We start from the raw sequence: 14,610 nt of genomic DNA, 5'->3' as shown, positions 1-14,610 counted from the left end.
TACACATCTGACAAAATCTGAACTGGCTGTAATTCTTTGCTTCTTAGCAAAACTGAACTTGTATGCATAATTACATGCTGGACATATCTGTTGCGTGTGTGACTGTGTGTGTGTCTTCAATTATGTGCCCACGTCACCACGTCATTGCAACATAGGTAGGCCTATAGTAAATTTGACTTGCGCACCAGAAGGGAAACAAAGAAAAAGATGACCAAAGACGGTGAAAAGTGGAAGCGCTCTGTGAAGTCCTATATGTGCCACACTGTAGGCCAGTGATACTCAACCTCAGGCCCGCGGGCCACATCAGGCCCGCGGGACCATTATGACTGGCCCACCAATGAAAATCTAAAAAAAAGAAGAAAAAAAAATCTGGAAAATGAAATAAAAATAAATAAATCTGAATGAAGTTATCTTTAATTACATTATTATAAGTAATACTATTAGAGTTGTACTATTACTCGAACGAAAATAAAAGCTTGGGGGGGGGGGGGGGGGGGGAGATGCAATGCAAATGAAAGACATATACTGTGTATCCCTATTCCCTGACATAATTTTATAGCTAAACGGACAGAATTCTATTTTATTTGAATGATGAAACCCAGCTGCCATTAATAGTTGGAAATGGAAATTGCGGAAATGGAAATTGCGGAAATTGCAATTGCGGAAATTGCGGAAATGGTGGACATGGAAATTGCGGAAATTGAAATTGCGGAAATGGAAATTGCGGAAATTGCGGAAATGGTAATTGCGGAAATTGCTCTTCACTTATAGCTATCTATTTTCAGGTAGATTGTTTTATTTTACTCAGTCAGCCATAGCACTACTCATTTTTTTTCATGAAAAAGGTCATAGCTGGGTAATCTATTTTCAGGCAAATTGTGTTTATTGTATTTTATTTTACTCAGCCATAACAATTTATTTTCTGTTAACCAACTTGCTGGCTGGCAGGCAGGCAGACAGCTACTCATAGACAGGCAGACAGACAGACAGCTACTCATGGAGAATTGGACAGGCAGGCAGTCAGACAGCTACTCATAGACAGGCAGACAGACAGCTACTCATGGACAATTGGACAGGCAGGAAGGCAGACAGCTACTCATAGACAGACAGACAGCTACTCATGGACAATTGGACAGGCAGGAAGGCAGACAGCTACTCATAGACAGACAGACAGCTACTCATAGACAATTGGGCAGGCAGGCAGACAGCTACTCATAGACAGACAGACAGCTACTCATGGACAATTGGACAGGCAGGAAGGCAGACAGCTACTCATAGACAGGCAGACAGACAGCTACTCATGGACAATTAGGCAGGCAGGCAGACAGCTACTCATAGACAGGCAGACAGACAGCTACTCATGGACAATTAGGCAGGCAGGCAGACAGCTACTCAGACAGGCAGACAGACAGCTACTCATGGACAATTGGACAGGCAGGCAGACAGACAGCTACTCATAGACAGGCAGGCAGACAGCTACTCATAGACAGGCAGACAGTAAGACAGCTACTCATTGACAGACAGAAAAATAACTACTCATGGACAGACAGGCAGGCAGGCAGGCAGGCAGGCAAAGAGCTACTCATGTTATGTTATTATAACAGCTACTCATGTTATGTGCAATAATTTGTGCAGTTATGGAAACAGCTCTTTGTGTTTATGCAAGAAAATGTAACACATTTATTTATTTACATATTGTGTGCATGCACATTGTACTTTGATACATTTTGCGAAAATAAAGCAATTGAAAGAGAGAAGTTATCAAGTATCATTAATGTCGTAATTTTATCTACTGGCCCCTGGCCCCTTGCCATTTTTGTAATGTGGCCCACAGGTAAATCTATTTGAGTATCCCTGCTGTAGGCCTTTGTTATATTATGCAGCATAAGCCTAAAGGTGTATCAGCGATGTGTACTGCACTGTACAGTCCATATATTTGATCTTTATTAACCTATACTGAATGTCAGTCTCCAGCTTTTCTTCAGATTGTGTACACTGATTTACTAATTATTATGACACATGTAGGCCTATACTGCACATTATGAAATCCACTTATGTTGAGATTCCTCTCTGAGCAGCTTTAAGCTGCATGGCTGTTGGTTTGTTCGTTCCTACTAAGTAACGGATTTTGCTTATTCATACAGTACCCTCTACAAGCCAGCACATTTCAATGTTTTAAGTTAACATGCTGGAAAAAATAACAGATTTACAAGCTATCGACACATATAGGCCTATATATGTACAGATTTGAATGTTAGCTTTTTTTTTTAGTATGCGCCGCCGCGCAAAGTTATGCCGTATAATGCATTGCAGAATGCAGCTACATTCACGTCTTGTGGTCTGCACCATGGGTGGATATATAAGCGTTGTTCAAAAACGTTTGTATGGTTGTCGACAAGTCCTGCAAAGGAGCGATGCACTTATTGGGCTATGCAATAAGTCTCTCTCTAGTCATGGGCTTTAAAGCGAGCTGGGCAGTGCGTGTCTGTGATCTGTTAGAGTGAGAGAGAGTTCAAATCGTGTCCTCCTTTTTTCCATTAGAATCAGTCCTAAAAGAGAGACCGGGTTCGCACTCCGGGTTCGCACTCCTTTTGGGTGTGGAAGATAGGCTTAAGGCTGCGCATTAGATAGGCCTACTACTCACAAGTAAGATAACATGAAAATATTGGATTAGTAGCCTATTCACAAGGAAGATTGAAAATAACAACAATACAAAGAATCATAGCCTAGGCCTATATAACAACAACAACAACTAATAATACAAATAATAATAATATGATGACAACAATGTTTATAATAAAATATATGTGACAAGCATTATATTATTGCGTTTTAATATTCCCACTGCAGGGCAACACGTAGGCCTACGTGACTGCTTTGAGGTTACGCAGCATGCAGGCTATATAATATCTTATCGATCATTGAAGAAGACTCGCTGTCCGGCAATCATACTCTGTCATCAGTATAATAATAATAATAATAATAATAATAATAATAATAATAATATAATAATAATAATAATAGAGATAGAGTCTGTCCGTCAGACAGACATCTCGACCGTACGGAAAAAAGGCCGCCTCCCCACGCACATGCACGGAGTGGGGTGGTGGGGGGGCTGGATTGATGTACGTATCGGAGGCGGGGGGGGGTCGGAGTGGCGGGGTCTTTCCCAAAGTGGAGAAACCCCGCCATTCCGATCAATAGGGTTCGGAATAGCGATGTGTTTAATCGTCGGAGTGGCGGGGTCTTAACCAAAGGGGAGAAACCCCGCCATTCCGATCAATAGAAGTCAATGATCGGAATGGCGATGCGTCGGAATGCCGGTGTGTAACCTATGCAGAGGTTGGTCTCCACTCCTGAAACTACTTTGTGTAAATACTACCACCCTTCAATGTGTTTCAGTGTTATGCAGAGGTTGGTCTCCACTCCTGAAACTACTTTGTGTAAATACTACCACCCTTCAATGTGTTTCAGTGTTATGCAGAGGTTGGTCTCCACTCCTGAAACTACTTTGTGTAAATACTACCACCCTTCAATGTGTTTCAGTGTTGCTGTAATCACACACACACACACACACACACACACACACACACACACACACAATTTTACCATGCTGTTTGTTATTTTCTGTCGTTGAATAATGCATAAAGTTGAATAATCAAGGTGTTTTAATGACTTAAAGTGTACATTCACTTGAAAAGTCTAGCTAAAAATGATGTTCGTAATTCGACCAATTCGTCTTCTTATAGTGGCTCAGTGGTGTTTAGTGAATATTTATTTAGGTATTATTATTATGATTTGGAGAATATGACCAAGAAAAATCTAAATATTATGTTTTATACTGTGCAAAAATACATGGCCGAAGGTAGGTATGGGTGCATGTTTCCCAAACATTGATTGATTTTGATTGATAAACTACTGACATATCATGACAGTGTATATCATGGTCGGTATCATGTCAGTATCATGGTCATTGTCATGGTCAGTATCATGGTCATTGTCATGGTCAGTATCATGTCAGTATCATGGTCAGTATCTGGTCGGTATCATGTCAGTATCATATCATGACAGTATCATGTCAGTACCATGATAACATGATAACATAACATGTCAAATCTACCACCAATGCCACGTTGCATTGTGACAAGTTTTGGGCTTTTCAGGATGCAACACATCGTCTTACAATGGAGTATAACTATAAATGGCCAGGGAAACTCCCCCCTGTCAGGTGAAAAGAAGCAGCTTGGACTCCTCATGCATAGAAGGAAGCATGAGTTCAGTCCTCTGAAATTTGAAATAAGTGCAGTACAGTTGGTAGACTGTATTTGGGGTATCTAAACCAGATATATATAATTGAACTGTCATGATGTGTATAAACCATTTAACTGTAGGACATTTGTATGTTGAGAAATACTGCAAGAGACATGTGTTCAGTCATATATGTTCTATGTGAAATTGTGAATGATGATAAAATACAGTGTTTGTGGATTAATACAGTGAATGGAGACACAGCAACACGTTGTCATTACTGTTCATTCAGTTAATCATCTTTTCCCGGGATAGTACTGTGGCTTGCAAGCTCTGGCTCCCAGGCCCTTCTTGAGGGCGTTGATCAGAGGGTATTTTCCCTGGCCACAGAAATTGCCACTGAAGTCGTCCTGGTCAAGAGTCCAGACCATGGCTCCACCAAAACCACTCCTCTTCAGCCAGCCAACCTGTACCAGTTAACAGTAACCAGTTAACCTGTACCTGTAACAGTGTACCAGCCAACCTGTACCAGTTAACAGTAACCAGTTAACCTGTACCTGTAACAGTGTACCAGCCAACCTGTAGCCTACCAGTGCGTTAAAATAAATGACAAAAGCAGGAACTACTTGGCCTACTTGTGCGCGAGCAGAGCACGCAACTTATATCTGACGCTTGTCAACTTCCTCCCTCGTAAATAACTTAAATCCGTTACGTCATCCACACATGTCACACATGTTTTTAGATAAACATACATAGTTACGTCATCACCCAATCCCTGATTGGCCGAACGACGCCAACAACACACGGCCCCAAGCCAATCGGTTCGAGGGGCCACCGACATACGCAGCAAGCTGCAAACTTACGCTCTGATTGGCCGAGAGACGCCACCAAAGACAATACACATTCCCTGATCCCGGACATACATAATGAGACAAGTTGCAATAAGGAAAGGAGGTCAACACAGAGAACACATGTACAAACGGTTACAGAAGAAATCACAGCCAATAGAATTGTGCAAGATGGTACTAATACCTAAGCCACAGGAACGTAGCCTACAGTTCAATACAAGGTCTGCTAAGAGGATTTTATAACCCAAGAGAGTACTATGGCTTGTTTCCATTAAGGTAACTGGTGTCCTTCATATTAAATGAATCTGAACATTAAAGACAACATTTGTCACCACAACAATATCGTTATTGCAATGTGTACTGTATATTTAATATACAGTGCAAATTGCAACAATGATATTGTCGTGGTTCAATGTCAACAGTGCCACCTCATAATTGTAAAGTGCAAATACAATAATTGAATTTGTGTTTATTAAGTACTTGGGTTAGGTTAGTTATAATTAAGCATAATGTATGTCAGAAAAAAGGGGAAAGAAATAATATTAGATTAGGAACCGTTAAGGGAACCGTTAGGAACCGGAACCGTTAAGAGGGATCCGGTACAATTTGTAAATGCCATTACTATATATTGTAAAATACACAGGTTTTTAATGTACTTATTTCACTCCTAGTATGTAGGACTATTAATTGTTTTAAACCTAAAAGAAATACCTTAAAATTATTATTAAATTAAATTATAATTTATTTGTATTTTTAGTTTGTGTTTATTTGAGACAGACCGATCTGAGCAGATTGTTGTGGTTTCACTACTTTATTCCCGTTTGGGGGTCATACCTATGTTCCCTCAGCCCTATGTTCCCTCAGCCCTATGTTCCCTCAGAAGGAGCATTGGTCAGAGGTGCGCTGGGGGTCGGGAGAGGGTGGGTGGTTAGGTTTAGGTGTCTGCCCCGGGGGAGGTTAGGGTTAGGGTGAGGGTTTGAGGTAGGTTGTCGATCGGACCGTCGGCATATTGACACGGACCCGAGGGAACATAGGGCTGAGGGAACATAGGTACGGTCCCATTGTTTGTATACATAACAATAACACAACACATGATCACATTATACACTTACACAACACATATGAGGGCAACCTGAGTGTCTTCAGTTGGCCCAAGTTTCTTGTTGGTGTTAATTTTCTCATGTATCTTTTATTTTACCACTTTAGGATTCAACACTGCAACAAATAACTGTTGATTAACTGTTGATGACAACGAATACAAAGAACATTTCATAACTGTCTACATATTGTCGTATCTTGTACTCAGGGTTTGTGGATTATATTACCAATTCCTTGGTTTAGCCACTTGGTTGAAATGCATGTCCATCATTTACTAGATAAAACAGCTTCCATACAATCAATTAGTTCCAGTTACAGCATGTTTAGGCCTCCCCGTCCAAGGGCACAGAGCGCCTGGTTCCCCATTTCCCTCTTCTCTCTGTCCTTCTCTAACTCCCATGCTTCATTCCACAAACATCAAACAGCCCATAGTGGGTCTAACCTAAAAACAGGGCTTACTTTTTCGATAGGTTGTGTGTGTGTGTGTGTGTGTGTGTGTGTGTGTGTGTGTGTGTGTGTGTGTGTGTGTGTGTGTGTGTGTGTGTGTGTGTGTGTGTGTGTGCGTGTGTGTGTGTGTGTGTGTGTGTGTGGACAGCTTGCATGTAAAATGACCCTCCCCTGTCCCCAGAACAAAGGTCTTCCAACATTGATTGATTGAAATATTTATTAACAGTTTGCAGAATTACAGTATACATTTCAAGCACAAATTCAATACAAAGACTGTTAACTGTGAGTGGACGACCCAATTAAGCATTACACTTGTTTAAAAGAGGGTCCACCATGTTCAATTCATCAAAACATTTGAAGACGTACAATTAGACACTTCTATATAGTCAAAAACAGAACAGGAATTCATCATAAAGGAAGCAAAAAGGGAAAAGAAACATACGTATACAGTGAGGGGAAAAGGGGGGGGGGATTCAGATTTTACGGGGGCCAGTTTCAAATTGCAGCCGTCCGTAGGTGCCCTTTGAGAGCGGTTTTGAAAGACTCTTAATGACTGTTGGTAGGGCGTTCCACATTTTGGTGGCATAGGAGCGAAAAGAATGGGTCTTCACCTTAAAGCAAGATGGCTGGCCCTTTCTCTATCAGAAGCTAAACAAATCATTGTTTAGGTTAAAAGCAATTCTGATCAATTATGACATACTTTGAGAGACATAATGTCAAAATATACAACAATATCATCGTAGTCTGGCAGAAACCTAATATCTCCATATTTAAACTTTTTGTTTTTTTCTTGTAAATGTATGGCCTGTTTTGTCATACAAAACAGTCTTGTGCAAAAGTAGTGAAAATAGATGATGCATTGTGAGCTTGTAGATCAACAATTTTAGCTATTTTTGAAACATTTTGAAAGAGAAAGTAGTTACCGGTAAGTGTTTTTTAATCAGACATACTCATTTATCTTATTCTGCACATCATCCATCTTCGTGGACCAGTAGCCTACTCCATCAGTAGTCCATCTTCTTCCTCACCTGGACTGAACTGTGTGGCCGGGCGATGAGGCCGATGCAGAAGATGATTTTGAGACGGGTGCAGAGACGCTCCATTGTGTGGCGGTCGCCCCCTGAGTGCCTCAGGTACACTTCCAGGATTGGTTGGCCGAAGAGTTTAGACGTGCCTACCACACCATCGTAGAGGGAGTGCAGGTTCTGGTCAGCGAGGTCATTGTTGTAGCTCTCCTTAAAGTCACGCGTCTTTCTCTCCCGGTTTTTAGCATCCAGTTCCAGCATCTCCATGTACATCCGGAACTGGTTCTGCAGTCTCTGCACCACAGGACTGTAGCCTACTGAGAATTCACAACTTCTATCTGGATCTGCAACAAGGCGTCGTTGTTCTGCTGGGACAGCGTGTCAAGGGCACCTTGGATCGTGCCAAACTGAAGCTTCAGCGTGTCGATGTCTTCATCGTCGACGTGGTTCAGCACCAACCGGATAAGGGAGCCAGCCATACCGAAAATAGGGTGCACCGTGGCTGCTGCTGTAGAGATGGCGGCCACACAGTTCAGTACCGTAAACAGGCCCTCCTTCAGGCTGGAGCTATCAGCACTGATCTCCGCTGACATGATGGAAGTCTTTTCTCTCACAATCTCCCTCTCCAAAGTACCAATCTGTATAGTTTATTCTTCCTCTTCCCACCAATCCCTGCTCGGAAACAAATTCAGCGACACTTTAGCCTTAATATGTCTTGACTATAATATGTGTGAGTCCGTCGCACCACAGTTTCCAAATGACAATGACGTGCATTTGTTGCCAGATCCTCTATTAAAGGGCCGCCCTTGGCTACCTCCTGAATAACTGACCAATCAGATTGCTTGCATTTCTTTGAGCGGACAGGCCATGTATTGACATGCAGTGATGACCACTGATGACAAAGAATGCATTGAATAGTTTTCTGCTCTTAGTACGTTATTCACTTACCAAGAATGACAAAATGAAACATTTACTTACCGTGTATTAAACAAAACAGAGGAAATAGTTTATGGCATATTAAATGGTTATAGTTTTCCTGTATTTATAAATGTGATTCATAATCATAATGACGTGTGAAATATAGCTCACTCATTCTTGAGATGAGTGGAAAAAACATGTCCCACACATAAGAGCCTTATTTATGTTAAAAATAAATAGATTCATAAAAATAAAAGCTTTTGCAAAGTTATATGTAATACAGTTGTGTATTCTTATGACATTAATTTCATTATACTTTTTTTTTCATATTCTATCTGAATTAGTTAAAAGCAGGCTCTGTACCCACGAATGCCTGTATTTAGCCTGTCCCCAGCAAGTGGTCACAATTTCAAACTGCCAAAAAAGTGTCTAATACTGTCACAATCACATAAATATACATACTAAATGAAAGTAGATTGTCAACATAGCAAACAATATACACAGTTAATTTATATTTTCCAATAAATATCTCATATCAAATGTGTGTCCCACGTCTCCGTCAACTCCGCCAGGTTTTTTAAAAGTCTTAAATTAATCAGAAAATATTTTTAGATTTTTGCCTGAAGACTCCTTTTCCAAGTCCTGTTTATATTTGTTGCAACAGTGGAGCACCTGGTCTGACAAGCATTCAATTGTTTGATATTTTAAACAAACAATGTTGATATCAATGTGGTCACAGCTTTTACATGTCAACTCCGTCAGGACATTATCATGATCTTTGTTAAGAATTCCAAAATAATGTTTAGTATTTTAGTTTAGGGTTAGGTTTATAGCTAACAACTGAAGAAAAACACAAAATGGCTACATTGTACTACAGAGGGTTAAGATGAAAACAAATGCCATTTTGTCAACTCCGTCAGACATCAACTCCGTCAGGTTTTGTGTCTGACAGAGTTGACATGTATCTGACGGAGTTGACAAAAGTGTTCCTAAAACAATAAAATTATAGCTTTTGAATAATGGGAAGTATTCTAATTTGGCACACAGTTAGAGCATGCGTCAAGGACCATTTTCGGGAACATCAAGTACAATTTATGCTTCGTCCCTCGATGGTGTCGTCGCGCAGGCAGACCTCAGTCGCATCCGCGATGCGATGTGAGCTTGTATATCAGCTGTTATCTGTGTGCAATACTGTTGCGCAATGAAGTATAAATGTCTCCTATATAGGCTGCACCTCACTAGCCCGACAGGTTGAATGAACTGAAACCAGCGCTCCCCGGAAACCCAAAAAAACAGGTTTGGAGATCTGTTGGAAATTGATTACTATATAGAACAGTCACCCGTGCGCGACCGTCAAATAATTGGTCTAGCGGATCGAAAACACGTCCATTGTCTGTCCATCAGAGGTAAAATATACAATGTGAAAAGTACATTCATTGTGTTCTGGCTACTTTATTCATTCCTATTGAATTATTGGAGGGTGTGCGCATGCATACAGTGAGTGGCAGATCGAGTGGCAGCGTGAGTGACAAAGTGAATTTAATGTTGTTTAAAGTCATTCATTGGAATCAAAAAGGACTTTTCTGTTTGGATGTATGGAGTGTCAAGGCCAGGAAGTATATAGTGTTTTGCCACTCAGTATATAGGCATTCCCGCATAACTTCCGGGTATTTTCTCTATGTCTCTATGTCAGCACTGCTCAGCAGTCAACACAGCAGTCCACACACACACACACACACACACACACACACACACACACACACACACACACGGCACACATGACACAGTGTACTGTACATACTGTACGTATGGAATACTGTAGGCCTACATAAAACAGTGCTGAAAATGTGTGGTGTGGGTTAGGGTTAGGGTGGACATATAGTATCAAAGTATAATTATCCACCAAATATCTTTGTTGAAAATAGCTGATCTACAAGCTCATAAGTGATGGTTCTTTGTGGAGCCGGCATTAGCCTTTAGAAAAGAAACAAATAAATACACATTTAACACTTAGCTTGCTATAACGATTCCCTCAGCCATGGAACCTGTGATGCCAATGCTGATAGCATTGGACGACCAACCTTTTCCAAGGCCGACAGCAAATGTTCTCTTATGGAACGATTCCATAGTCTCATGGTCGCAGCCTACGTACTTCCTGTAGGCGGAGACGACACATCTGCGGTTTCCCCGCACCAAGCTTCTACTATACAGTGACTGATGTTAGTCTGCCTCAAACGTTTTTTAGTAACACTAACATTACAAATAATAATGCCCGGAACATCGGGATGAACCTGTGTAGTTTATGGCTGCTCCAACAGTAGTGGCAACATAAGAAAGAATGGCATGTCAAAATATCTATCGCTAAGCATTAAAGTATGAGGTATAAAGTACAGCAGCCTTGTGTTCCTAAAACAGAAAGATTGGGTATTTTGGTAAGACTGACGTTATGTATATCTTTCAGGACCTTTCACTGCTTTGTCTCAACCATTACTCAATGGCTCTGGTCTCAGCCACCGCGGTAGATATTTTGACAATTTTTCTTTTTGAATGTTGCCACTACTGTTGGAGCAGCCATAAACTACACAGGTTCATCCCGATGTTCTGACCGTCCTGACCGGAGTGTTGTGGGATGAATCGGGGCTGCTTGATCTATTGTCCGGGTGTGTGGAAAGGCGATTGAAAGTAATCAATAAAAAACATGCAGCTAAACGGAGATCTACGTGTCCCTCATCGGACCGTTGGGATTGGAACCACGTAGAAAACCGGTTAACGCATTTGGGGTGTTAAGAACCATGTTAATATCTTTTGGCATACTTAAACAGCTGCAAATGAGTAAACATGTCCATGAAGGGTTTCAGGCAAAGTAACTTAAAATTTAAAATAAAGTGTACTATATCCTAAAAATCACACCCGTGTGAAGTGAGGGCCGCTCTTATCATCGTACATCATCATGACGTAACATGTCGATTTGCACACATTGTGACGTCAATTCTCCATTCATTGTCAATGGGAATTTAATGTTTGTGTAAGAGGAAAATCTACACTAATAATATAGGAGGGGCTAGTGCCCCATCGAAAAGTACAATATTTTAGATTTTTACTACAACATCCCACTTAATATTTCACTTTGAAAAATCTTTTGGTAATTTTATCGCATCACTTTTTTATTTATTTTTTTGTTTCCACCTGAATGGTGTTTATTTAAGTTGTTAAAGGGCATTTCCCATTAAAAACATGCACTTCTGGGGTCATTTTAACAGTCTCGTGATTTATCCATTTCAGTTGAGAAATCACACTTGTGTGATGTGAAGTGAGGGGCGCTCTTATCATCTTACATCATCACATTCTGTGCCCAGCCAATCAAATAACCGACACACAGACCTGGGCATCGGAGGGGCTAGCGCCCCCTCACTTCACACAAGTGTGATTCTTTTAAACTATAGGAGCCTATAAGCCCTCGACACGCGATCTCTGCATCAGTCAGTCCTTGTCCCTGGCATCATAACCATGCCCATATATGGGCAAAAATAATAATAATAATAAAAAACACTGATTGTTCATCTCACTCCCAGTGTGTAAGGACCTCTACTCCTCTCCAAAACGGTCTCTCGCCGCCAGGAAGACGAGCGACCACTTTGTGGAAGCCAGCGGCGATCCAAGTAAAGAATACAGAATATTGAATCTGACTACCAGGCCATTGTCGTCTGCCTCCAGCTCACCTTTAAAACCCTCCGCCTTACAGTCAGCAGACTCTGTGTAACTGCTGTCCTCACATTCCAACAGTCTCTTCTCCTCTCTGCTCGGACTGTAGCGCTCTCCGTACCACACCATGCCAACCAGGCACAGGCACGTGATGAGGGCCACGCACAGGAGCCACAGGACCACCGAATGGATCTGGGTCTGAGAGAAGAGGTCCTGTCCAAACTTCACGCACACCAGGGCCTCCAGGAAAGCGATGGCCCCGAACACCCAGCACTGCGTTCCGACTCGCTTACACTGGGCGTCCGTGAGGTACGCGTGGTACTGCCTCACCGTGGGCGCCGTGATGGCCAGCAGCAGCAGAATGCGACACCAGCTCAGCGGGTGCTTCGCGGGGAACACGAAGATGTGCTTCAGGAAGAACGTGTTCAGCTCCGTGAGCTGCCAGACGATCATCAGCACGTAGACGCCCGCGAAGTGGCGCGCCGACGACTCGGGGCCGAGCCAGCGCACGCACGTCCAGCTGGCCGGCGTGAACTGCAGCGCCGCCCGCCTGATCTTCCCCGCGGTGGTGTGGATGTCCATGATGCCCGCCCACTGGTACGCTCTCATCTCCAGGAAGCGGCAGAGGGTCATGCCCAGCCAGATGCCCACGCCGTTGCACAGCAGGATGTCCAGGATGAGCTGGTCCCACCAGCACTCCGCGAAGTTGGGCAGCAGGTGCATGAAGAAGAGCTCCGTGACCTCCCAGGTGATGCTGATGGTCCAGCACAGGCCGTAGCTGCGGACGAGCAGCGCCTTCAGCACCCAGCCCCCGAAGTGGCTGAACGCAAAGATGTCAAAGTGGCTCCAGATCCGCTCCGGCGTAATCACGTGGCAGTTGGTGGCGTACTCCATCACGTCCGCCTCCCGCCTGGCGTGACGCAGGCCGGGGTCCAGCCAGTACAGCATGTGCTTGACCTGCGTCGGGTTCAGGAAGACGACGGACACCAGGAAGAGGGAGTAGAGAGCGCTCAGCCCGAAGACCAGCCGCCATATCGCCGGGTGAGGCCTGGTGAACGGGCCGTTGGGAAACGCCAGGACGCCGATGACCAGGAAGAAGGAGACGAACGCGACGAGGCTCACCCACAGGTTGTCGTCGGGACGGGCGTCGTCCCGCGCGAGCGCAAAGTACATCAGGCCGAGCACGGTGCACGCGAGCAGCGAGATGGTGCGCGGCCTGTAGAAGAAGTCCAGCGTGATGTTCTCCACCTGCTGCTCGTTCACCATTCTGAAATGCATCCTGTAGTTGACGTGGTCTTTACTCAGGGTGCGGGACCCGCTGTACACGGACACCGCCATCGCTTCCCCCAGAGTGTGTGAAGCCTTCTCCAAGTCAGACACACCGCCGTCAGTGTACGTCTTCCTTGGGATTATAACGCTTTGAATTGAGAGGAATGCCCGACACTGCACCTCATTGGTAAAGTACACAAATGGACACCTATAAAATGATACACTTCTTTAGGTGTGCGCTGCTTACTTATTCGTATTGGTTCAGTTGCACAAATGTCCCCCAAAGCATGGATGGATGGATGCCTGTTCATCTATCTTTTATCTATATGGGGAAATCTGTGTATCGTGAGTCCTTCCACAAATCCTAAGAACTGGACAGTATCGATTGACTTCAAGCTCGGGTGCGAGTGTCACCGACGACCAGGGGGAGTGACGTACGAATCAGTCAGATCAGCGGTTGTCCAGAGCTATCTATATATCTATAACGCGGTCTGTTTGTGTATACCCTTTATGCCGACATAAGGAGTTCCATGTATCTGTCCGTATATGTCTGCCTGGGTCCCTTTTATGTCCATGAGCTGTATGGAGATCGTTGATGTCATCAAAATGACATCAGGGAACGTGTTGTGAGTTTTCAGGTCACATTTCCCAATTACTTGCGCAAGCAGAGCGCGCAAGTAATCATTTCGCTTGGTCTCTTCAAAGTGAAGCCAAGTTTTTTTCAACCGTAACCGTGGTTTGCTGGGACCAGTTACAACATTATGTCATCGTTGAGAACTGGGACCAGAGTACATGGTGTGTATACGTATGTAACTGGTCCCAGCAAACCAGGCACAGACTTACGGTTGAAAAAAACTTGGCTTCACTTTTTGGAACCAAGTAACCACAGTATACTGCTAATCAAATTACAACTACATACTCTGTATGTAGTTGTAATGTGATTTGTAATTTGTAAATCTGTGCCTGCATGGTCTGCTGGGACCAGACTACACAGATGACCATATCTCTTACGTCATCACTGAGAGCTAGTCATACATATACACACCATGTACTCT

The 14,610-nt window shown here is 43.2% G+C and overlaps 1 protein-coding gene and 1 pseudogene across 2 annotated transcripts; both read right to left on the bottom strand.

Moving 5' to 3' along the window:
- Positions 1-7,645: 7,645 nt before the first annotated feature.
- On the bottom strand, positions 7,646-8,259 carry LOC308313421 (protein rapunzel-like; annotated as a pseudogene). Its single transcript has one exon. The product of its transcript is annotated as a protein rapunzel-like (transcript).
- A 3,910-nt stretch (positions 8,260-12,169) lies between these two features.
- Positions 12,170-13,624, bottom strand: LOC308313420 (phosphatidylserine synthase 1-like; the record flags this gene model as incomplete). Its single annotated transcript, XM_080760518.1, has 1 exon — positions 12,170-13,624. The coding sequence occupies one exon, from the start codon at positions 13,622-13,624 to the stop codon at positions 12,170-12,172; it is 1,455 nt and encodes a 484-aa protein (XP_080616644.1).
- Positions 13,625-14,610: the final 986 nt, after the last annotated feature.

The sequence above is a fragment of the Protomyctophum bolini genome (assembly GCF_963924005.1).
Source record: "Protomyctophum bolini genome assembly, chromosome: 3".
NCBI classification, from domain to species: Eukaryota; Metazoa; Chordata; class Actinopteri; order Myctophiformes; family Myctophidae; genus Protomyctophum; species Protomyctophum bolini.
This window is presented reverse-complemented; position numbering and strand designations above follow the sequence as displayed.